This window comes from Propithecus coquereli, unplaced genomic scaffold (assembly GCF_000956105.1).
Source record: "Propithecus coquereli isolate 6110/MARCELLA unplaced genomic scaffold, Pcoq_1.0 Scaffold812, whole genome shotgun sequence".
NCBI lineage: Eukaryota > Metazoa > Chordata > Mammalia > Primates > Indriidae > Propithecus > Propithecus coquereli.
In genome coordinates this window covers 207,171-233,792 of record NW_012154308.1, presented here as the reverse complement: position 1 = coordinate 233,792, position 26,622 = coordinate 207,171, and the positions used below count along the sequence as shown (strand labels likewise).

General features: G+C 59.6%; 1 protein-coding gene across 1 annotated transcript in view; it reads right to left on the bottom strand.

The window, feature by feature from the left end:
- UNC5B (unc-5 homolog B (C. elegans)) overlaps positions 1–26,622 on the bottom strand; it is an 84,882-nt gene that overhangs the window by 7,371 nt on the left and 50,889 nt on the right. The window contains exons 2-10 of the mRNA XM_012663598.1: positions 11,160–11,378; positions 7,041–7,184; positions 6,446–6,549; positions 5,004–5,184; positions 4,111–4,278; positions 3,138–3,302; positions 2,885–2,917; positions 711–905; positions 116–505 (exon numbers count right to left, since the gene is read on the bottom strand). Of these exons, the coding sequence (XP_012519052.1) occupies positions 116–505; positions 711–905; positions 2,885–2,917; positions 3,138–3,302; positions 4,111–4,278; positions 5,004–5,184; positions 6,446–6,549; positions 7,041–7,184; positions 11,160–11,378 (1,599 nt within the window). The remainder of the gene's footprint in view (positions 1–115; positions 506–710; positions 906–2,884; positions 2,918–3,137; positions 3,303–4,110; positions 4,279–5,003; positions 5,185–6,445; positions 6,550–7,040; positions 7,185–11,159; positions 11,379–26,622) is intronic.

The window sequence follows — 26,622 nt, the reverse complement described above, 5'->3', positions numbered from 1 at the left end:
CTTTGCATCTGTGCAGTGGGATCGGGGGAGCCCATCCTCTCCTGGGTGGGTGCTGGGGCAGTCCAGGGAGGATGTGCTGAGGCCAGGCCTGTGGGCGAGCAGGGCAGGGTCCCACCTGTGCCGGGGATGCTGAGCCTCCCGCCCAGGCAGCCGAAGGTGCCGCTGACGCTGCTCCCTGGGTCCCGGGGCAGGCCCAGGAGCTGCTGGGAGCCAAGGCTGGCGCTGCGCAGGTGCAGGAAGTGGGCGTCGCGGGGGAAATCGCCAGGGTACGGGCCGGGCGGCAGGACCCCCAGCAGGTCGGCCCCATCTGGCAGGCCTGGGCCGGAGCTGGTGGTGCCGGAGCTGTAGACCTTGACCTTGAGGCTGGGCAGGGGGTCCAGCAGGGGCGAGTTGGTCATGGGGATCTTGTCGGCTGAGTCCTGCAGGGCGTACACGGGTCCGCGGTAGACGCCGGCGCTGGCGGTCAGGTCGGGGGGTGCAGATGGGTGCAGGAGCTGCGGGTTGTCTGCAGGGGCGGGGGCTACGGTCAGACCCAGCCGAGCCCCGCAGGCCCAGCCCCCACCCCTGCTCCTGCAGGGCCTTCCTGTTGCAAAACCCAACTGCCCGGCTGTGAAAGGCTCGGCCGCTGCCCCAGGTCTGGTTTGGCTGCCGCCATGGCCCTTCAGGTGTCCCGCCTCTGCCAACCACCCCAGACGTCCTCGGGTCCTTACTGGGCCTCACGGTCTTGAAGTTGACTGGGTGGAAACCGCCAGTGAGGGCGGCGGACGAGTCGGTGATGTCGGTGTCGAAGTCGCGGCAGTTGCGGCGGTACACCACCACCCCCACCACCATGAGCACCGCGATGACCACGAAGACGGCCACCACAAGGCCCGCGTACAGCGCCACATCCCCTGAGGGCTCCAGCACTGTGGGGACAGGAGGGCCACGTGAGGGGCACTGCAGAGACCCAGTCCATGGGGGGAGGGGCACAGCCTGGGGCTTGCTGGCCTGGTCTGAGCCCCACCCCCACAGGCTGGTGACCTCGGGCAAGCCTTGAACCTCTCTGAGCGTCCGTCTCTATGGGCAAAATGGTCTCAAAGACCCTGCCCTACCGCACGCCCAGGGTGGCGACGCGAGGCAAGAGAACAAGCACGTTCACTCCCACGCGCCAACTCACTGCTCACCACTGAGGAGGGGACAGGGCTCCGCGGCTCAGTCACTGGGGCTACATGATTGTCCCGTCAGAGCTGGGAGTTAACTCTACAGAACCTCACTCTGAGCCTGCAGCAACTTCCATAGGCCCTAAAGGTCCTGGCTCCGGGACATCGCTGTAAAGAGCTGCTCCGAGCTCTTCCTCCACCCCACGCTCTGAGGGTGGGAGGAGGTGGCGGGGCAGTGGAATGACGTGCACGGCAATGGGATGGAGCGGGTGAGCAGGTGGGGGGATGGGCCCAGGGAGGCAGCCCATGGCTCCAGTTTCCCTCCCCAGGCAGACACGGCCAGGCAGGAAATGTCGAGGTCAGAGAGGCGGGGTCTGCCGGAGGGCTGTCCAGTAGAACTTTCTAGGATGATAGAATATTCTACATCTGCACTGTCCTTTATGCAGCCACTAGCCACATGTGACTATGGAACAACTGAAATGTGGCTGGTACAACTGAGGAACCGAATTTTTTTTTAATTATTTTTTAGAGACACAGCTTTGCTCTGTCTCCCAGGCTGGAGCGCAGTGGTGTCATCACAGCTCACTGCAACCTCCAACTCCTGGGCTCAAGCGATCCTCCTGCCTCAGCCTCCCGAGTAGCTGGGACGACAGGTATATGCCAACTCACCCAGCTAATTTTTTAATTTTTTGTAGAGATGGGGTCTTACTATGTTGCCCAGACTGATGAATTTTTAGAGCTTAATTTCAATTAAGTTAAATGTAAGTTTCAATAGCCAACGTGGCTGGTGGCTGCCACACTGGACAGCCCAGGCAGAGCTGCTCTTCCCTCAGCTTCCTTTGGGGGCTCCAGAAAGCACTTCCCCACTGTCCCTCCCTGGGGCCCTTGGAGAGGCAGGCCTGCTTTCCCTGCCTGGCGCCCTCCAAGTCCTTGCGCTCGGGTCAGCCTAAGCCTTCGGCAAGGCACAGTGTGGCTCCCAGCCCGGATGACCTCCCGCTCTGCCCTCTCCCTGTGCCCAGCTCCCCAGAGGACCTTGGGCTGAGCTCTGCCTCCTAACGTCCTCGCAGACCCCAGGCCACTTGCCTGGTGACTTACACTCTCTAATCAGTCACCAGCCTGGCCCCCAGTGTGCTGGGCCGAGGGCCTCTCTGCTGATCTTATGTCTCCACGATTATTTGGAAACTGTGGTTTAATGACCACAAGACAGTCTGCCGAAGCAGCCTCATTGCTCCGCTGTTACTGCAGCGGCAGCGCAGCGCCTCGGGAGCTGACACAGGGCCGTGGGCGTCACAGGCAACTTGGGAGCCCGGGCCCAGCTGCTGGGGGTACAGGTGAGGGGCCCTAGGTGGACTCGTGTGGTGCTGCCCCCGGCCCTGTCCCAGAGAGGGAGGCTGAGGGCATGGGGTTAAGTGCATTAGCTTAGGCCTCAAAAATACTGGGTTCGAATCCTGGCTCTGTTACTTCCTGGCTGAGTCTTTGGCATGTCCCTTCTTCTGAGACTCAGTCTCCTTTCCTGTGGCAGGAGGGTCAGCAGGGTCCTGGGGCCTTTCTGTCAGCCAGGGCTCTGTGGTCTGTCTGTGATGGGGACACAGACACATGCAGCATCGGGTGCAGGGCATCCGTGGGGCACTGGTATGGGGGCCACCTTCGACTGTCCCTGCCGTGTCCCCCATACCCAGGAGAGCCAGCCAAGGAGAACCAGGGATCCCCCGGAGGAAAAAGGACAGCCATGAAATGGGACTTACGGTGGCTTTTGGGGTCACTTAGAGTTTTCTTATCTGTCAAGGGAAATAAAGGGAAAGACAATGACACAGGTGACAGGGACAGGGTGACAGACATAGTGGTGGGGAAATGATGTGATGAGATGATGTGGGGGTGGGCAGGGCCCCGAGGGCTGCTGCATGGTGGGCCCCGCGCTGGGGCCTGGGCTGGGTGGCGGTGGGGGCCCTTACCTGGCTCAGAGTCCCCCCCCAGGGCCCCGCCTTCCCGAGGACTCACTCTGCATGCACAGCCCATCGGTGCAGTTCTTGGAGTCGAGCAGTGTCCCGCTGCAGTCACGGCCTCCGTTCTGGGGCGGGGGTGCCATGCACTCACGGCTGCGCCAGTGGGCACACTCGGTGCTACAGGCTGACCACTTGCTCCACTCCGTCCACGCTCCGTCAACTGTAGGAGCACGGCACACAGAACATGTGCATGCACACAGACGTGTGCACACAGTTACATATGCAGAACATAGAACACAGCAATACACCAACACGCACATGTACATACATGCATGTACCCCATGGCAAGGAAAGAGGAACCCAGGACACATGTGTGCCATACAGAGAAATCCCGCCGTACCCACCCGGCCCCATGCCAATGAACAGCCAGATGCCCCAGGGGACAGAGAGAGCACAGACAGATGCATGTGGTCGTGGACGCAGATACAGCCCATGCACAATGGTACACACGGCACAAACCCAGGGTAAACAGCACCACGGCGTTCACACAAACACATGACCAAAGGGAGGGAACGCAGAGATGTGCGAGGGCCGACGAACACAGGGGCACACGGAGACCAGGAGGAAGACAGAGCGGGGAGAGAACGGTTAGGGGACCAGGGCCATGGATGGCCAGGGTGTGTCTTAACAGGTGCGGGAGGCTCCCCCCCCAACCCTGGGCAGCTCTGGGACCCTGGCCTGGGGCTGACGCTGAGAACCCTTGGCTAGAGGTCGGGGAGAAGAGGCCACCCCTCAGACCGTAGCTCAAAGCCTCTGCCTGCATCTCACCAGCAGAGCGGGGCAGAGTGAGAGGTCAGAGGTCAGAGGTGAGAGCATCTAACCCAGACCGAGAGGCCAGCTGTGGGCCTGGGACAAGCATGCTGGGGATAGAGTGGCTGTCCTGGCTCTGGCGCACACCACAGGAGGTGAGGATGGGCTTGGGGTGGGGCTGGGCGTGGGTGGTGTGCCACCTGGCCAGTGGCCCTTACCTGGGCACACGGTGGTGCAGGCAGTCTTCTGGAAGGCCTGGCCCTCACAGAAGGCACCTCCGTTGAGCGGGGCGGGGTTGGTGCAGGTCCGGGTGCGCTTCTGCCAGCCTCGGCCACAACGGTTGGAGCAGGGTGACCACTCTGCCCAGCTGGACCAGCCGCCATTCACTGCAGGGGGGCTGCTGTCACCTGGTTGGCCTGGCTCTGGGACCCTCTGGTCCCCCAACCCCTGGCGAGGGCTCTCTGCTAAAGCCTGGCCCTCCCTGGCTGGACCCTTCTTGCCACAGGGCTCAAGACTCCGACACCAGCAGGCAGACCTGGGCTGCAACCGCTAGCACCAGAGAGGACCTGTGGGTCACTGTCTATTTCCCAGCCCATTGTCCGATGGCCAACGGAGGTCCAGCAAGGCCTGACTTGCCCAGAGTCACCCCGTCAGTGATGGGGCCTGGGACTGGGCCTGGAGCTAGAACCTAGCACAGGGACCCTTCTGTCACTCTGTCAAGTACCCCAGCTGTGGCTTTGCCCCTCCTACCACGGGCCCAGGGGGCAGCAGAGAGCAGCTTACAGGCCTGGGCACCCGTCCCTACCTCTGCGGGGACAATGGGCTTGGGTATGGGGTGCTGACCAGGCCCTGCCTCAGCCCCCTGACTTGGAGAGAATTGGGTCTTCTCCAGAGACAGACAGGTCTCAGGAAGCGGGACGTGCTCCTGGCTGGGGACCCAGGAATGCCTGGCTGGCTGTGCTGTGACCTCGGTCAACTCCCCTCCTCCCCGGCTCATCTTCCCACCTGTCCAGGGGCCCTGCTGGCCTCCTGGTAGGCGGTGTCGGGGGGCGTACAGACCCTGCTCCCCCCTCCCTCAGCCGTGCCTGCCCCCACTGCGAGAGGCCCGCACCGTAGACAGTGACCGTGGCGGTGGTGCTCCGGCGCTTGGCCACGATGTTCTTGGCCACGCAGGTATAGTTGGCCGTGTCCGACAGGCGGGCTTGGCGGATGATGAGGTTGTGGTCGATGGTGATCAGGAAGTTGGTGTCCTGGGTGGGGTCGATGATGTCCTCGTTCTTGAGCCATTCCACCTGCAGGAGGGGGTTGGGGGACAGTGAGGGCCCGGGGCCTGCTCGCCTGCATCCCGGGGAGGGGGCCCGCTGTGGAGGGGAAGGGGGCACATAAACAGAAGGCCGGCAGTTCTAACCGGTGGGGACACTGAGGCAGGACCCCACGGGACGGGCCACTGTGCCAGATGCTACGTAGCACCATGGTTAAGAGCAACATTTGCCAACTGTCTTGGGAGGGGACTCCCCATTCGGGGCCTTAACCTCATCAACGGACGTGGGAGTTGAATGGCATCTGCCTCACGGGGCTGTCGTGAGTGCACGTGAAGTGCCAAGACAGCGCCTGGCTCAGGGTGCGTTGAGTCCGGCTAACCAAGCAAGCGTCCGCTAGTAGTCCCTGTCTGCTTCACTAACTCCCCCCACCAGCCCCGCTAGCCAGGGCGAGCGGCCTGGCGGGTGATTGGGAGCACGGTGCTGGGTGGGGCAGACCTGGGTTCAAATCCCAGCTCTGCCGCGTGGCTTCCTCACCCTGGTGGCCGCTCCCCCTCCCCGGCTGCTGCCCAGCTGTGGCACGGGTTACAACACCCACCCCGCAGGGCTGCTGTGGAGACTGGGGCACTCGGTGCCCAGCGCACGTGGGAGCCCATGAGCGGCAGCTGTCACACGGGGTGTTGTCTGAGCTCCTTGCACAGAGGAGGGGGTGGGCTGGGGGCCGCTAAGGGATGAGTGCAAGGGCGCAAGGTTTTGGGGTCAGGCAGGGCTGATCCCAAGCTGGAAGTCCAGGGTCCTGTCTTCCCCCAGCCTCTGTTCCACGGGGGCCCCCAGGGCAAAGCTGAGATGTCCCCTGTGCCCGGCTCTAACTCCTGGCCCACCGGTGCAGGGAGCATGTCTGGAAGGGTGGTGAGAGGGGGTGGGACAAGGCAGAGGCCGTGTGGTGGGGGGAAGGGGTCGTCAGCTTGTGGGGTGAGAACACACTAGGACGTGTGCGTTATGAGACCCTTTGGCGTCCATAAAGCGGGGACCCTGGGTTCTGGGCAGGGCAGGGGGGAGACAGGCTGAGCCTGGAGTTTCCTGTCTTAGCTCCACCCCATCCCGGGGGCTATGCCTGGGGAGGGCCCAGCTGGGAGGTGGCATGTGCCGAGTTCTGCAGAGGTGGCAGCTCCCTTCTCTGTGCCAAGCCTCGAGCTCCCCGTCTGTGAAATAGGGAGGGCTCTGGGAAACTAGCAGTAAATACCGCGCCTGCCCTGCCTCCACCGTGCCTAGTGCGGCCTACATCCCCGCTCACCTCTGCCACAGGCACCCCCTCCGGCGGGCGGCACTGCAGGAGAACCTCATGGTCCAGGGGCACCTCCTTGCCCAGAGGCTCCTGATCGAAGTTCTTGCGCAGGTCTGGGAGAAGGGAGAGGGTCCCAAGACATAGTCAAGGGGGCGCGAGGGGGATTGGGACCTGCAGTTCCCCACTGCTGCCACTAGGTGGCGGTGCACAACAAGGGAGCTGTTGATGGGGGACACCTGGCCTCTACCTGGAGACCTTCTTCTCCTCCAAAGGAGGGGCCTCCCTAGGGCGACTTTGGGGAGCAGAGTTCCCTCCCTGACTCTGGGATCTTAACATATAGTGGATGTGATGAGGAAGCCGCCTGCTTCCTTTATATAGAAATAAGTGAAAAGGGGCCATGAGGACTCCTGGGGCCAGAGGCGGCCCAGGCTCTGGGTCCAGCAGTCCCCTTCTGAGCGGGCATCCGTGTGCCTGGGTGTCTCTGTGGTGGGCGTCCTCAGCCAGGGAAGCTGGAGGAGGTGCCACAGACGTGGAATTCCCTCTCCAGCATCCACGGGGAAGGGAAGGGCCCTGCGGGGAGGGGGTGGGGTGTCGGGGGGCGTACAGGCGATGCGGACGTAGGCCCGGCGACTCTTGGTGGTGCCGGCGGAGCTCCAGGCCACACACTGGCACCAGTAATCCTCCAGCCCGAAGAGCTCCTCCACCTGCTGCCGCGACACCTCGATCTGCACCTCGCGCACCCGCAGGCCTGGGAGGAGAGGGAGCCGTCAGGGGGCGGGCGGGGGTGCCGGGCTCTCTCCCTTCCACCCAAGGCCTGCTGGCTGTTCTGCCAACGCCCCTCGTTTCATCTATTCCTCTTGTCGCTAGTCCTCTGCCTCCACCCTGCCGGGGCCACTCACTCGGACACCGTAATGGCTAACATCAAGCCCTCTGTCCCCTCAATCCACCTTCCACCTGGCAGCTAGAGTGTCCTCTTCCAAATGCACAAACGATATGTCATTCCTCCCTGGCACGAGACCCTTTATGCTGGGTCCTGGCATGACCCAGAGCCTCTGTGTGGCCCCCAGGCCCTGCAGGACCCCCACCCCAGGACTCTGCCTCGCGCCGTGCAGCCACCTTCCCCACCCCGCCCAGCCTCCCTGGGCACCTTCCAGTCCCTCGCCTTCCCCGGCTCTGCAGCCACAGGGCCGCTGCACGCTGGCCCCCTGCTCGGAACTCTCTTCTGTCCCCTCTGTGCCCCGTGGACTCCCAGCAACTGTCAGCTTTTGGCTCGGCCTCACTTCCTAAGGGAAGCGCCCCTCCATCCTGCGCCAACCCCGGTGCACTCTCACGGTGCCCCTCGGCACTCCCGCCGCTGCACTGGACGTCTGTCTGTCTGCTCAGTTGTCGTGCCCCTATGCAGCCTCGTTTCCGCCCAGCACCCACCACTGTCCGCACCCAGATTGTTTACTGACGTGTTCACGTGTTAACTGTCTGCCTCCTGCAGGGGAACGAGACCGGGCTTTGTCCCGCTCGCCACTGTGGCCCAGGACCCAGCACGGAGAAGGGGCTCGGCCTGTGGTGGAGGTGTGATGCCAGCCGCTCCCCGGTCCCCGCTCAGGAGCCTGGGGGACTGGAGCTGGGGGTGGCCCCCTTCTCAGGAGCCCCTGACCTCCCAGCCCACGGGGGTGCGGGAGTCCTCTGCTACTCTCCCTCAACAGAGCCCTCTATGCTCAGGAAGGGGCGAACCTGCCTGGATTAGGGAGCCCACCCAAGGCTCCTCCCCACAGTTTAGGGGAGACTGTGAGGCCTCTTCTTCTAGGAAGCCTCCCTGATTACTTCCTGTCTTAGAGTTTCCAAAGCTTCCTCCTGGCCATGACGTGTTCTATTTCATCCTCTCGTGGCACATGAGTTGTTAAGCCCCTTGACGGCAGGGCTGAGCACAGTGTGGTCCCGTGGACTGGTGGCTAAGGGCAGGGTTGGGTGGCCAGACAGGTTTGAATCCTGGCTCACTCCCCAGCCGTGTGGCCTTTGCTAAGTTTCTTAGCCTCTCTGGGCCTCAGTTCCCTCACCATAGTAAACGTTCAGGGCACCTCTAAGTGAGTCATGGCCATTGCTCTGCCACATTGCCCAGCCCGGGCTGGGCACACATTTACTCCAGCAAGTCACTGGAGCTCATCCAGCTTCTTCCTTTTATATTCGGAGAAACTAAGGCCCAGAGAGGGTAGGTCGCAGGCCCAAAGGCCCCAGTAAGTGGCCACATAGTAGAGGTCGGCTGTTTGGTGTCTTGCCCCGCTTAGAGCTCTGTCCCCTCACCAAGATGCCTCTGGACCTCTCCTGGTGTCATCGCTGCATCATGAGGGAGGGTGGGGGCCTCGCACCGGGGGTCCAGACAGTGAGGACAGCCCCATCCTGATGGCCAAGGCACTAAATGGAGGCGGCTGAGGCTGTTTCAGGGGTGGGTGGCTGTGGCTGCCTGGAGGGTCAGCTCCACCATGGAGGCTGCACGGGCCCTGCCCCTTATGTACTGGGTTGCGAATCTGGAAGAGCGGTCCCTTTCAAGGGGGTCACCTATCCAAGAAGGTTTCAGCAGTACCCAACAGTTGGCCAGAGGGAAACCATCGCCCAGGGAGGCTTGACACCTTGTCCACGGGTACCAGCAAGCAGGGATGCAGAGAGGACAAGGATGAGGTCTCTGGTCTCCCAGACGTGGGACCCAGCACCAGCTTGCCCTCCCAAGCATGGCAGTGCTGGCGCAAGCTGGTGCGTGGGCCTGTCCCACCTCTCCCGGCCCCCGGCTGTGCTCCTGTGTTTCCAGGGCCTCCGGGGGTGCCAGGGTCTGCTGGGGCTGGGAAGCAGGAGGCTGAAGTGGAACCAGGCCCCATGGCTGCCAGGGGAGCCCTGTCCATTATTTCCAGCTAATGGGGACAACAGTGCCCCAATTTCTAGGGCTGGCAGGGCCTGGGTGCCTGGGAGCGGGGAGTAAGAGCCACGCTATTACTAATAATCACAGGGTTATTATTACTATTTCTAATCACCTGTGAGGGCCCAGCAGGCACACAGCTTCCTTGCTTTGCCCGGACCCCCACGGCTGACTTCTGGCGCAGGCCAGTGGGGCTCAGGGGACAGAGAGGTTAAGGATTGTTGTGAGAGACAGACAGAAAGAAGCCAAGAAAACTCAGAAAGAGGACAGAGGAAACGGCATTCACCGAGCGCCTGCCGGGTCCTGGCACATTGCTCAGCGCTGAGTGGAGCCACCGTGCTGCACCCTCACCAGGATGTTCCGTTAACATCCAAGTTTACAAACAGCGGGACTGGAGCTCAGAGAGGTTAAGAGACTTCCTCAGGGTCACACAGCCAGAGAGTGGGGGCAGCTGACAAATACAGTGTTTTGGGTTTTTTTCTTTCTGCCTTTAAAAAATTCCTTTTCTCATGTTTATATTTCAGGTGAGAATAGGATTCCGAATCTATTTTTAAAAAGTTATTTTAAAATGGTGGTAAAATACACATAACGTAACACTTGCCACGTTAGCCATTTTTAAGCATATAGTCAGTGGCCTTGCGTCCGTTCTGGGGTGCGGTTTTAAGTCTGAGTGGTTCTGAAACCCGTGAGCTTTTCACGGCAGAGCAGAGATTGAAGGGGGAAGAAAGAAGGAGCAGGGGAGAGAGAGCGCGAGACAGAGAGAGGGTGATGGAGAGAGAAAAACAAGGCAAGGGGGAGAGGAAGAGACACGTCAGGAAAAGGGACAGAGAGAGAGAGAGAGAGAGGGAGGCGTGAGAAGGGAGAGATAGGGAAAGAAGAAAAGAAGACAGGGCTGAAAAAGAAGAAAAAAGAAAAAGATCAAGAAAGAGAGGGCAAAAACAAAACAAAAGCCCAGGCAGGCTGCAGCCCCCCCAGCCAGCCGTCTGCCAGGTGACCAGCAGTGGAGGGGCCCGTCCCTCTGCCCTGAGCCGGGGACCCCGACGGTTCCTGCATTGTAAACAGGCCCTGGTGACAAGCGAGACCCCACTTAGACGCGGGGGCACCACTGGGGCAGGCCCCGCCTCTGGGAGACGCGAGGAGCCCCAGGCTCTGCCTCCTCCCTGGGGCACCCAGAGCCCCCCTCCCACCACAGGCGGAATGGTCCTTCTTTCTCCCCTTTCTCGGCCTTCAGCCGCTCTCCTCTCTCCCTCTGGATTTGGGCGACGGCTCAGCACCACTTGAATGATTATTTACTTAACATTATTAACCTTGGGTTTTTTAACCTAAAACAATGGATCTCTATACAGGAAATGCCGTATCATTACTGTGAATGGAAAACAGCCTCGCGTTCCGCAGACAGAAAGGACCTGTCAAAATAACGACGGCACTGAATTCTGGGGCGGTGCCATGGGGCGCCAGGGCTGTGGGACAGTGGCCTGGCCCTCTTTGTCACGCGGGGAGACCAGCAGGTGTCTGGGAGGGTTGGAGAATCCCAGGTCCCCACTGGGACTGGCTCCCCGAGGGCCAAGGGGGAAGGGGGCTCGCTGGGCAGGGGATCTGGTGCTGTTTAGTGCATGGCGAGTGGTCACCCAAGGCCAGGCTGGGACAGGTGGCCAATGCTCGGGGAAATACCGATCCGAGGTGAAGCCTAGAGGGGAAACTGAGGCCCAGGGGGAACCACGGCTCTGTGAAATCTCACGTAGAGCCCAGTCCCAGGACCCACGTTCCCTTGCACCTCTGGGCCCTGGTGTCCTGGGTGCCCCGGGCACGTGGTGGGCTCACCGGTGGCCTCGTCCAGGCCCTCCTGGGTGACGTGGTCGTTCTGGCTGACCCACTCGCCGTTGCACTTGAAGTAGATCTGCGTGGCGGGGAAGGCGCGGCAGCGCAGCTCCACCGGCTTGTTCTTCACGATGTAGGCGTCCTGCGGCTCCTGTAGGAAGTGCGGCAGGGGCTCCGCCGGCGCCGACGGGTAGGAGTCGGGGAGCACCTCGGAATCAGCGCCTGCGGGGGAAGGAGACAGCTGAGGCTGCGGGCGGGGAGCCCTCACGGCCCCTCGCCCACCCCGGGGGCCCACCGCAAAGGAAGACCTGCTAGGAGGCGCTCTGCGACCTGGGCAGGGTCTGGCACTCCTGAGGCCTCAGTTTCCCATCCGGCCCTGCATGTAAGAGGCTGGGCTTTAGGGCCAGTCCTAGCTCTGTGACGCTGTGTGATTCCACTTTTCAGATGGAGACGTCAGGGAGGCCCAGAGAGGTGAGGTGATCTGTCAGCGTGAGGACACCCCTCGAGCCCCCGGTGTCCCCTGCACTGGCCCTGCGCAGCCCTGCTCCAGTTTCCCGTGGTGATGCCACAGCACGTCTGCGCTGGAAGCGGGGCTGAGGCTGGAGCTCCAACCAGGCTGGCTCTGCCCCGGAGCCACGGCTGCCCTCTGCAGCCCCGGCCGGCCAGGCTGACGGAGGCCGGAAGAGGAGCCAGGGCCTGGGCTCCCTGGTGCACGGGCCCCTGCAGGCCTCCTTCCCTGCAGCTCCCAGCCAGAGCCTCCTCTGGTCTGGGGCTCTGACCCGTCCCTTAGCCTCCTCCACCTTGGCCGAACCCATGCCCTCAGCACCACGGGTGAGGACACTTCAGAGACCACAGTGAGGCTGTGGCCACGACAGTCTCCTCCCCGAAGGGGCCGAATGGAAACCCTGGCCCGCCTGCGTCCCTGGAAAGAACAGCGCCTCAGGAGGGGAGACAAACAGGAAGGGAGGGGCTGGCCACCACCAGCGCTGGGAGGGAGGGAAACCAGGCCAGGCCAGGCCATCGGTTTACAGTCCACTTAGGAAAACTGATTTTCCGACGCCAAATGCCAAGCGATCAGGTGGCTGAGGACAGCTGTGGGGGCTTGTCCTCCTCTGCTCACTGCTCCAGAGGAAACGGCGAATTTAGCTGTGGGGTGATTGTCTGCCCAGCCCTTCGAGCCGGAGTGCCTGCCTGGAGTGGAGGGTTGCGGGGGGCGGGGGGTGTTCCGGGAGGCCCAAGTGGTCTCTGGGATCATGCACTTGTTCTCCAGTCCAGGAGGCCACGCTTGGTCCTAGAGAGTCCCCCTGCAGGCAGGGGGGCCAAGGGACATCCTGTCTCCCAAGAGCAGAATGAACACAACATGCCTGACCATGTTTGATCTCTGTGGACCAGGAGACCCTGCTAAGACTGGGGCAACTTAGGGAGAAAATGCATTAATTGTCCCTGGCTCCGGGCTCCAGGCCTGGGCAGTGTGTGAGAGAGCAAGACAGACAGAGGGACCTGGGGGAGACAGGGGAAGCCAGCAAGACAGGGCGTGGCTCCAGCTCCCTCCAGCATGTTCTGTGTGCCCAGGGAGAGGACCTAACTCCCACCTTGTTAAGGGAAGTGAGCACCCTTCCCCTCTCTCTGGGCTGCTTTGAGGATCCCGTGGGATAAAAGTGTGAATGCTTGGGAGGGCCCTGGTACACAGTAGGTAGATGTTGCCGCACTGAAATAATTACTGCTTACCCAGCATCAGGTGCTGTGTTTTCAGTGCTTTCAGTAGCTAACTTATCTAATTCTTGCAACAACCCTGTAAGGCATGTTCTATTAGTCCCCATTTTATATATGCGTAAATGGAGGCTCAGAGAGGTTAAGCAACTAACCCAAGGTCACACAGCTAGTAAGAGGAAGAGCCAAGGTTTAAACCCGAGAAACGGGCTTCAGCTTTTGGGATGTTGCCCCAGATGCCACACTGCTCTCATGATGTAGCTCCAACATTGTGGGTGTCTCCGCACCTGAGGATCCTAATAGCCCCTGGACACTGGCCAGGACCCTACAGTCTACGGGGCTCTCTCATGGCAGGGCTGGCAGGGCTGGGACTGTCCTTCTCATTTCAAAGTGACGAACCTGAAGACCATCCAAATGGGGTCAGTGACTTGCCCGAGGCCACCCGTTAGTGGGCAGCTAACCTGGGCACAGCAAGAGGGTGTCTGAGGCCAGGCCGGGGCTCGCCTCACACCCACTTCCCTCTGCCAGTATGGAGACGCGCTCTCTGTAGGCAAATTGACAGTGCCCTGGGGTTTGGGAGCTGGGGGAGTTGATGGGACAATGATACAGTGACATGATCACAGTCAAGGGAGCTGGACACTGGTTTCTAGTGGCCTGAGAGCTGGTCCCTGTCCCACCCTGAGACAGGCACTGTGGCCTCCCTGCCAGGCCGGGAGCTCTGGGAGAGCAGGATGGAGGTGGGAGGGCATCTGGGCAGTAGAGAACCTGCCAGGCCCAGGCCTACCTCCCCCACCAGCCTCTTGCCTGTCTCAGCCCTGAGGGCGGCGAAGCGGACTCGGGCTTCGGACTCAGACACCCTGGGTTGAAGCAGCCCCGCTGGGGCCTCAGGCAGCTCATCTATGAAGTGGGGGCAACAGGCCTCCCTTGGGGGTGGGCAATGGCCACCAGAGAAGGGGCGTGGGAGCCCGTGGGTGCACATAGCGTGCCCGCCCCTACTTCTAACCACGCCACCCCCAGTCCCCAGGTGACGGCTGCCCCGGTGCTCCGAGGCACTGCGGGCTGCATTTATGACTTGTTTTATAACCCTAATGCAGCTCATTTATAAAGCGAGCGCAGACGTGACCGAGGAAAGCAAACATTAGACATCCATTAGTGCAGCGGGGCTGTGTCCGCAGCCCCACCGCCCCGCCCTCCCTGCCCCGCCGCTCCTCTCAGCGCTGGCACAAAGATCCGTCTCCGGCCTGGGCAGGGACATGGGCCGAGCATCCCCTCAGGGCCTCTCGACGGAGCTCTTGGCCCCTTGCCCTGTCCCCACACCCAGGCGTCCTGGAGGCAGACGCTGCCAGGAGACAAGGACGAAGAATCAGGCTGACCCGAGATTCCCGCCTAGAGGGGCCACGGTGGACTGTGTGCTGGCCGCATGCAGCAGGGGCACAGGGAATGCAAATTAAATGAGGGGCCGTGTGTGGGTGCCAGGGCCTGTGCGACCCTGAGCCGGACCCTGCCCTCAGTCCTCCTCGGCCCTGGCTGGGGGCCGGTGGCTGAGGGAGGCTCGACAGGTGGGCCAGGTGAGGGCGCCCTAATCCGGGCCCCGTGGGTGCCAGCTCGGAGGGAGAGTACCAGGCTCTCGGGGCTCCTGGATCCGTCCTCTGCCAGGCACTGCTCCGAGGGTGTTTCGTATTAACTCGCTGAGCCCCACGGTAACCCCAGACAGAGATGCCCAAACTGTTCTTTAGTGTCTCAGTAATTTTTTCATGGTATCCCAAGGCCAAAAAGAAATTCCTAATAGGAATATATTAATTAGATCCAAACAGCTTCCTAAGTCTTTATAATAAATCCTAAAATCTCAGGATACATGGAAAGAAAAAAGAATATCTGTATTCCATTCCTAAATAGCTTCCATGACTTACTAATGGGGGTGTGTGTACCCGCTGGGCACTGTACAACTTCTCAAACTTTGCAATCAGAGTGGACACCGTCACCCTTACTGTTTGTCGTGGGGTTTGCACCCCAGCTGGGGGCTGACATAGCTGTGTGGCCTTTCTCCCTCAGGCCTTGGCGTTCCCACTGTAAAATGAGGGGGTTGGCACCAAGTCAGTCACGCGGGCCCTCCTCTGGTTCTCACACTTTGCGATTTTAAGATCCCTTATGAAGAAGCTGATCACGTGTGAAAGTGTCCTTCTGAGTCAAGTTTTTCTCCAGAAAGCAAATTTGCTTATGGTAGGGTTACCTTTCTCGCCATTGCTATTCCTGGCTCAAATACTCATCACAGGCCGGGCGCGGTGGCTCACACCTGTAATCCTAGCACTCTGGGAGACCGAGGCGGGAGGATCGCTTGAGCTCAGGAGTTCAAGACCAGCTTGAGCAAGAATGAGACCCCGTCTCTACTAAAAATAGAAAAATTAGCCAGGCATGGTGGTGCACGCCTGTAGTCCCAGCTACTTGGGAGGCTGAAGCAGGAGGATCACTTGAGCCTAGGAGTTTGAGGTTGCTGTGAGCTATGGTGACGCCACTGCACTCTAGCCAGGGTGACAGAGTAAGATTTTGTCTCAAACCCCTCCAGCTCTGCCCCCCATACAGTAGTCCTAGGGCAGAGCATGGGTGGAGCTCAGGGAAGGAGGAGGTGCTCCAGTCCACCCATCCCAGGCCTCAGACCAAAATGACCACCAGCGCCGCTGGGTGGGACCTCCTGCTGAGCACCATTCAAGGTCTCACTTTTAATTTGCCTTCACCTGCCCGTATGAGGTCTCTATAGAGGTTACTTAGAGGGCCATCTCATCTCACCGGATATCTCCCATCAACTCCTCATCCAACCTTGACTCACATACCTCCAGGGACGGGGAACTCACCACTGCTTTTCTGAGCCAGGCTCTCCTTTGGACAGACCTAACAGCTAGTAAAGGCTTCCTTACTCTCAGCTGCAATTTGCTATTGAGGTTCCAGCCGTTGCTAAAACTCTAACGTCTGAGGTCACCCCAAACAGTGTGCCTCCTCTTCCCGGTGACAGCTTCCCAGTCTCTGGAGGCTGCAGCTTGCCCTTCCTGGCCTTCTCATCTTTCTTTCAAATATTCTCTAAGACAAATTTTGCATCCCTCACCTCCATCCTGGCTTCCTTCTAGACAAATTCCATCCTGTCACAACCCACTTAAAATGCGGGGAGGTGAGGTGACCACAGTAGGGTCTAGGGGGTGCCTTCCTGCTTCTGGCGGGAATACTTTGAGCCAGGCGGCTTGAAGGCTGCTTTGCAGTTCTGGTGGCTGCTCCTGGCGGGCAGGGAACACGCCACACCCTTCCTGGTGTCCCCCACGGCGTCCAGGACAGGGTGCCTGCTTGGGAGGGAAGTGGAGCTTAAGGACAGCAGGCCCTGTGCCAGTCCACAGGCTTCCCCCCAGGGCCTGGGCCAGGGCAGTGCCAACACTGGGGACAGACGTGTCTAAGAGATGCAAAATCTGTCTACGGCCATGCCACCCTGAACGCGCCTGATCTCATCTGATCTTGGAAGCTAAGCAGGGTTGGGCCTGGTTAGTACTTGGATGGGAGAAGCAAAATCTAAGCCACCAGGATGAGCAGGAGTCAGGGCCTGGGAGGCGAAGGAACAGCCACGGGACAGCTGTAGAGAAGGTGTATTTCCCGTGTGTCCCTCCAGAAGGGACTCTGCCTCCCTTACCCTGACCCTGAGCCTGGGCCCCAAGCTGGCTGGGGGTGCAGCAGAACAGGCTGGCCCCATAGCCAGCAGCCCTGGTTCAAACCCTCACTCTGCACCAGGAGACTTCGGGAAGGTCATTTTAACTCGCAAGGCCTCAGTTTCCCCATCTATGAAAAAGGAGATAGCAGTTCCTGCTCTGTCAGCTTTGAGGTGTTGTTGCGAAGGTCAGCGGAGAAACAGACGTAAACATGCTGCACTAACTGCAGTATGAGTGCCAGGAGGCGGCGGCAGGCAGGAGCTGCTCTCTAGCTGAGCTGTGTGCGGGATCTCTGAGACCCCACACTGGCTCTCCCTCGGCCTAGCGTGGCCGGAGCCCCGGTAGACTAGATGCATGGAAGGCTGACGCTCCTATCGTCTGGGGTCCCCAGAGCCCTGCATTCTATAGCTCAGAGAGGGGAAGTGACCGATGCAATGCCACACAGCAAATTAACAGCCCAGCCAGCTCAGAGCCCAGTTTCAGATTCAGGACTGAGAAGGGGAGACAGAGCCCAGAGAGACAGCACAGCCATGGGAGGGCTGTGGGTAAAGCCCTAGGCGTTGTCATCCCTGTGCCTCGGATGGGAACTCATTGCCATCCGTCTCGGCTGGGTCCACCTCTGATCAGCCCTGCCGCCCAGGGTGGAGACCTCAGCGGGAGGCTGCAGGGGTCTGGTAGGGAGGGCCTTGACCCTCCCCCGCTGCTGGCTTTTGTCCCCAGGCCTGGGTCCCCCAGGCTCAGCCCCGGGGCGGGCACCTGGAGCTGAGCGGGCCGAGTCTCCAGGGCTGGCTGGCGCGGGACCGGGAGGGGCAGGGGTGCAGGCGGGAGGTGAGGACAGAGAAACGCCCCACACTGGGCACATTTATCATCAGCAATCACAGTCTTTCTCTAGCCCCTGGACACCGGCTAATTCTCCCACTGCATGGAAAATCTCTTCCATTCACGGCCCGGCTGATGTGCCCAGTGGGGATGCGCGGAGCTGGGGGAGAGGAGCCCATTTATTATTATGTTTTAAAAACACACAGCCCCACTTGAACAGACCCCTCCCTGGACACAAAGCCCTTCCTCCATCTGGCCCTGGCTCCTCGTGGCTGTGGGGTTCAGGCCGGGGCCCCCCTCAGAGGCGGTCACAATGGCCGTTACTGATGACAAATGGGGCCGGTGGGCTGGGGGGACGCCGAGTCATTCCTAACAAAGGCGGCCCCTCGCACAGCCCTTTTCCCACACCCTCTGCACCCATCTGTGCCCATGACGTCACTTCCGGCGCTGGCCACAGGAAGTGGCTTCGCCAGGGCGGGAGCTTGCAGCCCAAAGGGTTGTCTGCTGCTCCTGTGACGTGTCCACCCTCGAAGGACTGGAGGGGTGTGTGAAGGAGCTGACGGGAGGCTGGGGACGAGCCCGGGGCAGGCACGGAGCACTGGAACAGAGCCCGGCCCCGTCTTACAGGGGACACGCCGCTGACGAAGTGGGGAAGGACACTACTGTCACTGGGTCACTGGTCTCTCCCAGCTCGCAGTGGCACCGGGGAGGCTGCATGCCACACACCCACAGGCCCCAGCCCTGGCCCCTCCTCCAGGCCCTTCCTTGGCCCGCTGGGCTCCTTTGGCCTGGATCTGGGTCCCTCTGGGCTAATTTTTGGTTCCCTTTCCAAGTCCCAGGTCTGATGGTGTCACTGTGCCTGGAAGTCAGGGCCCTGAGGAGGGGGCATTCTACTCCCCCTTCCTGTCCCAGACAAGGAGCGCAAAGCCCTCTCGTCCATCCTACTCCACAGAATAACCACACACTCAGCACGGCACTTAAAAACCCGTGTGTTTTAATTTGATAACACACATCATCAACGATGCAACAGTCCCGCAAAGCTGTCCCGTTTTGTGGATGAGGAAACCGAGGCTCTGAGAAGTGAAGGGACATGCCCAAGGTCACAGCTAGGAGTTCACTAGCTTGCTGGAGGGGAGGGGCTCTCGGCTTCCTAACCCCAGCCTTGGCCTCCCTTCCTCTGTGGGCCTGGCCCTCCCAAGCCTCGGACTTGTTTGGGAACGCCCGAGCCAAACAGAGATCCATGGGAGAGGCCCGGTGCCAGCCTGGCACCCCACTCAGTGACAGGGGACTGACCCCCACTCAGACACACACGCTCACGCCGGCAGGCCCACGCATGCCCCGCCAAGGTCACATCCACAGCACACTCCCCTGGACACCCTAGAGCCTCAACCAGGCTGGGACAGTGACTCCTTTCTTAGGACTGCCTATGTCAACGCTGTTGTCCCCTTTAAGGCAATGGCAGTTTCCCGCCTGTGACTCCGGCATGTGGGGGACCTGCTATTTTATTTGGTCACCTCTCTCCCATCCAGAGTTGGGACGGGGTGAATTTCAGCTGTAATCTCAGATTCCACCGAACAGCAGTTGCTCAGGTCCCATCTGGGGTGGTCCCCTGGTGCTTCCCTTTCTCCCCGCCGCACCCAGCCCGCGATGCTGGGTGGACCTGGACGCTGCCGGATACACCTCCGAGACACGCCTCAAACTGCACAGCCGCCCCCACCCCCTCCCTGCAGTCTCCAAGCCCGGGCCTTCCTGCTGGACCCTTCCTCAGCGTGCTCCTTGCTTCTCACCTTGCAGCCGGGTGAGCTTGCAGAATCCAAACCACCCCTCCAGTGGCTTGTGCCCACCAGTGGCTTCGCTTTGCACCTGGAAGGAAGTCCTAAGCCCCACGGAACCCCCAAACTCCAGACGCTCACCATCTTTCCCTGGGCTCCAAGCCACCCAGGCATGTTTCCTGTCCCTGGGACATGTGCTGCTTATTCTCACCCCAGGGCCTGTGCTGGTCTCTCCTTCCGGGATGTTACCCCCTGCCCTGTTACCCCTTCCACCCCCACATGCTCTGGGCTCACTTTGCCATTGAGACCTTAGCACAAATGCCACCTCCCCAGTGAGCCCTTCCCTGACCACCAATGTAAATGCATCATCCTCTACCTTCCTGTCCCGTGGACACCTCCCTCTGGAATCACTCTCTTCGCGTAGGTGTTTGTTTGCTGTCCTGTCTCTGGAGAGGTCTGCTCTCCAGAAGGCGAGCTCCATGAGGGCTGGAGACCTTGTTTGCTCTTGTAGCCAGGCCCACTGCAGACGCAAGACTTCGGCCAGCACGTGGCCAGCCTCTCCACAAACACCGGGGCTGGCAGGTGCAGGTGGGAGGGAGCAGCCACAGGGAGTGGGCGTGGGTTGGGCTGACCTGGGCTGCAGGAGCTCCTCCCTTGGGAAATCCCATCCTGCAGGACGGCACGGACTGATGGAACTTCAGAAACCATCTAATCACTGCCCTCCAGGATAGAGACCAGAGAGGGTGTGGCCTGGCTTCAGATCACACAGCACCTGAGCAATAGAGCCAGAAAGAGAAACTGGGCACTAGACTCCCGTGGAGGAGGGGGGACTTCATTTTAAAAAATCCTTCTTTTCCTTCTAATGAAAGCACTTCTTTTTTTGGCCTTTTCTGATTACAAAGGTAAAACCCTTGCGTTGTAAATAATAATAATAAAAAATAAAGATAAAAATAAAAACCACCCCATTCCTACTCCCAGGTGAATTAACACTGGACGCTGATCCTCTCTGACTTCCTTAGATGCGCAAATACTTAGTTACTTAAATGGGGCCCACCATATGCAGTTGTGTATCCTGTTCTCCTTTCAAGGCTGTTAACTGAGGACTTTTAAACCACCAGCAGAACGCACCAGGCTTCTCTCTCCAACCCTGCCCCCCGCGCCCCCAAGTCACATGCGTCAGATGGGCGGGCCAGCTGGGCTGCTGGCTCTTGTCATGTGTTCCAGGTCACTGCAGAAGCTGCAGGAGACAGAGCTGGCATGGGGGACCGGCCTAGCAATGCCATCAAGCTGGCTCTGCATGTCTGGGTGCTGGACAGAAAAACGCCCAGTGTCCTGCCACTTTCCCTCGGAAATGTCAAAGCGCCCATAGGTATGCGCTCTGGCCCAGGGGCCGCCTGGGCTAGGCCAGACAGAACAGTGGTTATGTCCCCCTGCCACCCTGGGGAGTCCGGGTCAAGCCTGTTCTTGGAGTGCCCGAGGCACGTGAATTTCCTCTGCCTTCCTCAGCGCCATGCCCTAGGACCCAACACCCTTCCCTGCAGAAGGGAGGCAACTACCAGGCACATCGCCAAATGGAAAAACTGCCGCGAACCTGTTGACCTGTTGCCATGTCGCGGCTCAGACACTAGGCTAGGTCACTTCACTTCCTCGGGGACCCCGAGGTCAGGCAATGACCTGTTCAAGGGCAAATAGCCAGCCAGTCTGTGGCTGCAGCACCCCTTCTATGTTGGCACTGGGTTGGCATAAGGACAGTCACAGCAGGGAGAGAAAAAAGGGGTGCCCAGACTCTGGCCTTTGCCAATCTGTGAATTGCGGCATGGCAAGAGAAGAGGGTGATGGGGAGACATGAACAGAGGAAGAGACGGCATCACGGGGAGAGGGAGAAAGAGAGAGCCCCTGAGCGTGCCTGGCAGTGGGGAGTGAGGCAAAGGGACCTTGGACTTTTCCGAACCTGGAAGCCACTTGGGTTCTTGCTCAGTCCCCGGGGGCGAGGGAGGAAGGCAGCCACCTCTGGCCTCCTTCCCCAAGGCCAGGACTGGGGCTAAGGCTCCACGGGCCCCAGGGAGAGCAGGCCTTGTAGACACAGGCTCCCAGGAACACGCAGGGGACCTGAGGCAGGGAGCAACTTGCCTTGAGTCACAGAGCAGCTTGGAGGCAAAGCTAGGACTGGAGTGTCGGCCTCCTGGCACGCAGCCCGATGCGCCTGCCCCGGCCTCTCTGGGCCAGCGGTGGGCGAGACCCTGGCCCTGGGGCTTGGGTGAGCAGCTGAGCTGTCAGCTGGTGGAGAAGTGGGGAGGCAGGTGGCCGAGGGGAAGGTGTGTGTGGCTGCTCAGGTGTGCTGCGAGGGAGGCAGATGGTGGGCAGAGAACTCGTGCCCATTCGCTCACTCACCAAACGCTTCCTGAGTGCCTCCGCTTGACCTTGCCTGTGGCAGGGCCCTGAGAGCAGCGACCAAGCTTTAATTCCACCAATGGGAAGCTCGCAGCCAAGGTTCAAGGTTAGAATCCAGACATCTTGACTCTCAGACCAGTGCTCAGCCTAGCTCTGCAGACATGTAATGTCCTTCTGCCTGCCGACCCACCACCAGTGCAGAGTCAATCTATAGCTTTGTCTGTAGCTCTTCCGCCTCAGTCAGGGAGGCAGCCCACTTCCTCCAGGAAGCAGGCTTTGACGACTTTTACCCCTGTAGGGATTTAGTCTTCGGGCTCCTATAATCCCATGCATTTCTTGGGCTGAAATGCACTGGTGCTGTCACTGACTGACAGGTCCTCAGTTGACCCTGGGGAAGCCAGTTCCCTCTGAGCCTCAATTTTCCCTTCTGAGAAATGGGACCACTTTCACTTGCTTTGTCTCCAGGGCTGTTGTTAACACCCAAAGTCAGAAGTACAAAGATATTTTGCCAGCTGGGCAGCCCTGTGCACCAGCTAATTTTTATTACAGTAATCCCTTTTATCTGCGGGGGATACACTCCAAGACCCCATAGCGGGTGCCGGAAAACTCGAATAGTACCAAACCCTATACATATTATGTTTTTGCGATCTGATAACCAAGAGGGCTCCTAAGTGACTTCCGGGCAAGTCACTTTATACAGAGTGGACACGCTGGACAAAGGGATGATTCATGTCCTGGGCAGGATGGAGCGGGATGGCGCGAGATTTCATCACGCTATTCAGAAGGATGCACAATTTAAACCTTGTGAATTGTTGACTTCTGGAATTTTCCATTAATATTTTTGGACCAAGGTTGACTACGGGTAACCGAAACTATGGCAAGTGAAACCGCGGGTAAGAGGGAACGACAGTGCTTTCTCCGTGAGAAGTGGTGGGCACGCCTCCCAGAGCTGCCAGGGACCCTGGCGAACACCTTGGCCAACAGCTCCAGGGTTGTCCTCCGGGCTCGAGGTGCCAGCCAGGGCCCTGCTCCCCATCCCCACCTGCCCCGGCCTTCCCACTGCTGCTCCGGCCCACTCCGTGATGACACAGAGCTGCAAAAGGCTGATGCAAGCTCGAAGGAGGGAATGAAACAGACTCGCGTGGGGCGGATGGAGCCCGTCTCCAGCCCCGGGGGACGCCCGTCCCTGCCCCTGCCTGCCTGTTTGCGTCTGCTGATGTAATCGCCGGGCCTCCTTGGCTCAGGGCGCGGCCTGCTCACCTCGTCCTCTCAGCGAGCAGCCAGAGGAAGGGTGCAGGAGGGCGGGCAGGCGTCCAGCCACGGGCACCACGAGAGGGCTCTCGTCCAGAGAGAGGCACCTGGCCCCAGGGAGGGCAGAGGGCGGCGGAGCCTGAAAACCTGCATGCGGTTATCTGAGGAGGAGGAACCCTGACGTAAGGGGGGCTGCTTCAGCCCAGTTCTGCCATCATTTCCTGAGGGAGCTGTTCCCTGTCCCTGAGCCCGGCTCCCCTCACGGCAGCAGGGATCTCGTGAAATGAACCTATGCCATAGCAGGCACTCGGTTTGTCAGTTCCCTTCCGTGGATTTCTTGGGGGTGGATAAGGAAGTCTTAGAGGGTAAAAAAAGAAAAGATGGAAGTATGGCTCAGTGGAGGGAAACACCAGAACAATCTTGGCTGGCTACCAGTTCTGTGGGTGACTCTGGGCCAGCTGCCATACCTCGTGAGGCCTCAGTTTGTTTATCTGTGGAATGGGCACATCATCACTATACCCACTTCACAGAGACAGCTGGAGGCCAGAGGTGTGAAAGTGTGACATGACACTAAAGTGTGTGGACAGCCAGGAGTCAGGGGTGGGTGCCTCACCAAGAGCCTGCGGCCCCCCGAGGCTGGGCAGGCCCTTCCTGAGCAGCGGCTGTGTGGGGAAGATAGGGCCTGGCCCCAGGAGTCTCTCTGCAGGGAGGAAGGCAGGGAAACGTAGCACATGGCTCCCCTGGGCCTCCAAGGAGCCTTCAAAAACATGCAGGTGGAGGGGAGAACAGCAGAGACATGCTCCTGGATGCAGCTGAGGACCCCCGACCCCACCAGCCTGGGGGCTGAAATCACACCGCCAGACTGTCATTCTCAAAGTTGGTTTCCCCGGAGAAGCCTTGGTTTTCTCCCTGAGAGCTGGGAGGAGAAAAGTACTTAGTTCATGGTCTCTTTGGTGGGCATCGTGAGCTCCTGGAAGACAGGGGGCCTCTGCCGGAGGGGAGAGGCCAGGTGGGGAGGAGGTGTCCATCTCAGCTGTCCCGATCCCCTCAGCCTGGGAGGGTGGCCTTTGTTAACTGGCCCCCCAGTTCTGCCAGGTTGTCCGGGAGGCGAAGCTTCACTCCAGCTGGGATGAATGGGCTTCCCTGGCCACAAAGATCCGCCTCTCCCTTTAGTATCTCTTCAGAGCCAGCAGGCAATACAGGTGACTAGTAACAGCCACCATCTACAGCGCTAACCGGCTCCCAGCACGGCGCCAAGTACTTGGCGTCCATTATCTAGCCGAATCCTCCCAACAGCCCTTCCAGGTAGGTACTCCTACCATCATCCCCATTTTGCTGGTGAGGAAACTCAGGCACAGGGCGGTCGAGCTACTTGCCCAAGGTCACAGAGCAGGGTAGTCAGCATTGGAATCTGGGGCTCTCTGAGTCTAAGCCCACACTCCTTAACCTGTGCCAGTGGCACTCAAACCGTGGCACGCACCAGGGTCACCTGAAGCGCTTGCAAGGACCCAAAGTGCCGCTGGCTCCTGGCCCCAGGTTCTGATTCAGCAGGTGTGGGGTGGGCCCTGAGAACGTGCCTCTCTGACAAGTGTCCAGGTGCCCCGCCAGGCCACGGCTCTACGCTCTCTTGCCTCCCGATGAAAACATCAAACACTTGGCGCGGATGAGGGTGCCAACGTACTTCTCCTTTTCCCTTTGCACGGCCACGATTCAGCTGGAGGCCTTTCAAAAGGACCTAAAGGAATGACATGGCGGCTCGGTGCTGGGCTTGGCTCCTGGAGTCTGAACCAGGACCCGTGTGTGGTGATGATGGTAGTGACGGCCACCACCTGTGTTCCTTTTCACATCTTTAAAAATTTTTATTTATTTATTTATTTTTGGAGACAGAGTCTCGCTCTGTCGCCCCGACTAGAGTGCGGTGGTGTCATCCTCCTGGGCTCAAGTGATCCTCCCGCCTCCGCCTCCCGGAGAGCTAGGGTGACAGGCGCGAGCCACCGCGCCCGGCCTGTGTGTTCCTGCCAATTACTTATCCTCTCTGGGCCTCCATTTCCTTATCTGCAAAATGGGGTAGTAGTATTTCTAGCAAGGATTAAACACGTTAATATGCATAAAGAGCTTAGAGCAGTGCCTGGCACATCAAAGGGGCTTAATGAATAGAAACCACATTTTAAAATTATTACCATTGTCAATATCTACATCATCTACATTATCTCATTTTATCGTTGCAACAACCCTGTGAGGCTGGTATCCATAGCCACCTCTGTTGTTTACCTAAAGTTGCCCGAAGTCAGAGGTTACTAAGCGGTGAAGGGAGGATGCTCAGCCAGGTTTGAGACCCAGTGGCAGGAACAAGGGGAAGCAAAGCATGATGCCCACTCTGCTGCTGCTTCCAGAAAGGATGAAGAGTTATTTTCTCACCCACATTTCCTGCGATTCCTTCTAGTTCAACACCTGCCCCAGTCCCGTTTAGCCCAGAGTATAATCAATGTCACTGGTGACGGGAGAATGTCTCAACTGAGGGAACCAGAGATTGTGTCAGCCACCAACACTTGGTGACCTTGGGCAGCCAGACTACCTCCCTGTCTGTCCATCTGTCCTCTGACACTTACTGGGCACCCCTGAGGCTCAAGGGCCAGCTCAGCATTGGCTGGCCGCGTCCCTGGGAGAGGGGATGGTCACTTGCTTCTCCTGAGAGCCCCTGCCCCCAAGTCCCCTGGGATCCCAAGTTCAAAACAATAGAGGCTTCGGGTTGCCCTTGATGTAAAGATTTAGTAGGTGGCTAATTTTAGCTGAGAAATACTCGGCATTTTCCCAGCCGCCGTCACTGCCGCACTCTGTGCTGGACAAATGGCCTTGGTTTTCCTCTCTGATTGTTCTCGGCTGGGGGCTGGGGGCTGACTCTAGCTCAGGACAATTCTCTTTGTGTCTGCTTCCCGGTGGCTCTTAATAACTCAGAGAAGGAGACAGAATGGTCCGGAGCTCTCCGGCCCGCCACCCGCTGCGCCAGCGGCCGGGCCTCTTTGCCTTACACAGTCAGGGGCGTCCCGAGAAGTGGCGTTTGAACGGGACTTGCTGGTCTCCCCAGGTCCTCAGGGTTGGGGCAGACGGGGAGGGCTTGTGGTCTGAAGGGGCCTCCCTTTGGATAGATAGGGAAGTTGAGGCCCAGAAAGGGTGTGACCGGCCTGAGATTGAACAGTGCTCTGGCAGACTCAGAGTCCAGTGCTCTTTGTAGGACATGGAGGAGAAATCCCTCTGCTTCCCCTCTGGCTTGGGGACGCCTCAGAGTGAAGGATGTCCAGGCTGCAAGCAAGCCTCCTGTGGAGACACCTGGACTGCTGCCTCCCACCCCTCCTGCCCTTACCTGGCTAAACCCCGCTCCTTCCTCAGGTCTCGCCTTAAAGGCCGCTTGCTCAGACAGCCCTGCCCTGACTGCACCCCTCCCACCTAGGCCAGGGCCTGTTTCTGCCTGTAGCATTTCTTTTCCTTATTGCCCTCGTTGCCTTCTCACATTAGATGCTCATTTGTGTGTTTCCGTGTCTGATGCCTGGGCCCCGACCGGAACCTTGGGTCCCAGAAGCAGACAGTGATAGTCACACCTGTAACCACCTATGTGGGCACCAAACAATCTAACAGGGCTCAGGGGCAGGGTCCAGGAGCCATGCTGTGCCAAGTGAGGCTTGCGGGGGGTGTCCCGGGGAGCGAGTGGGGCCACTGAGGGGCACCCAAGGCTCGGAACAGTGGCCATTTCCCACAATGGGGACATCTGCAGATATTCCCACCAGCAGGACGGCCTTACTGTGCTTTCTGTCTAAACACCATCCCTGAGTGGACGGGACCTGT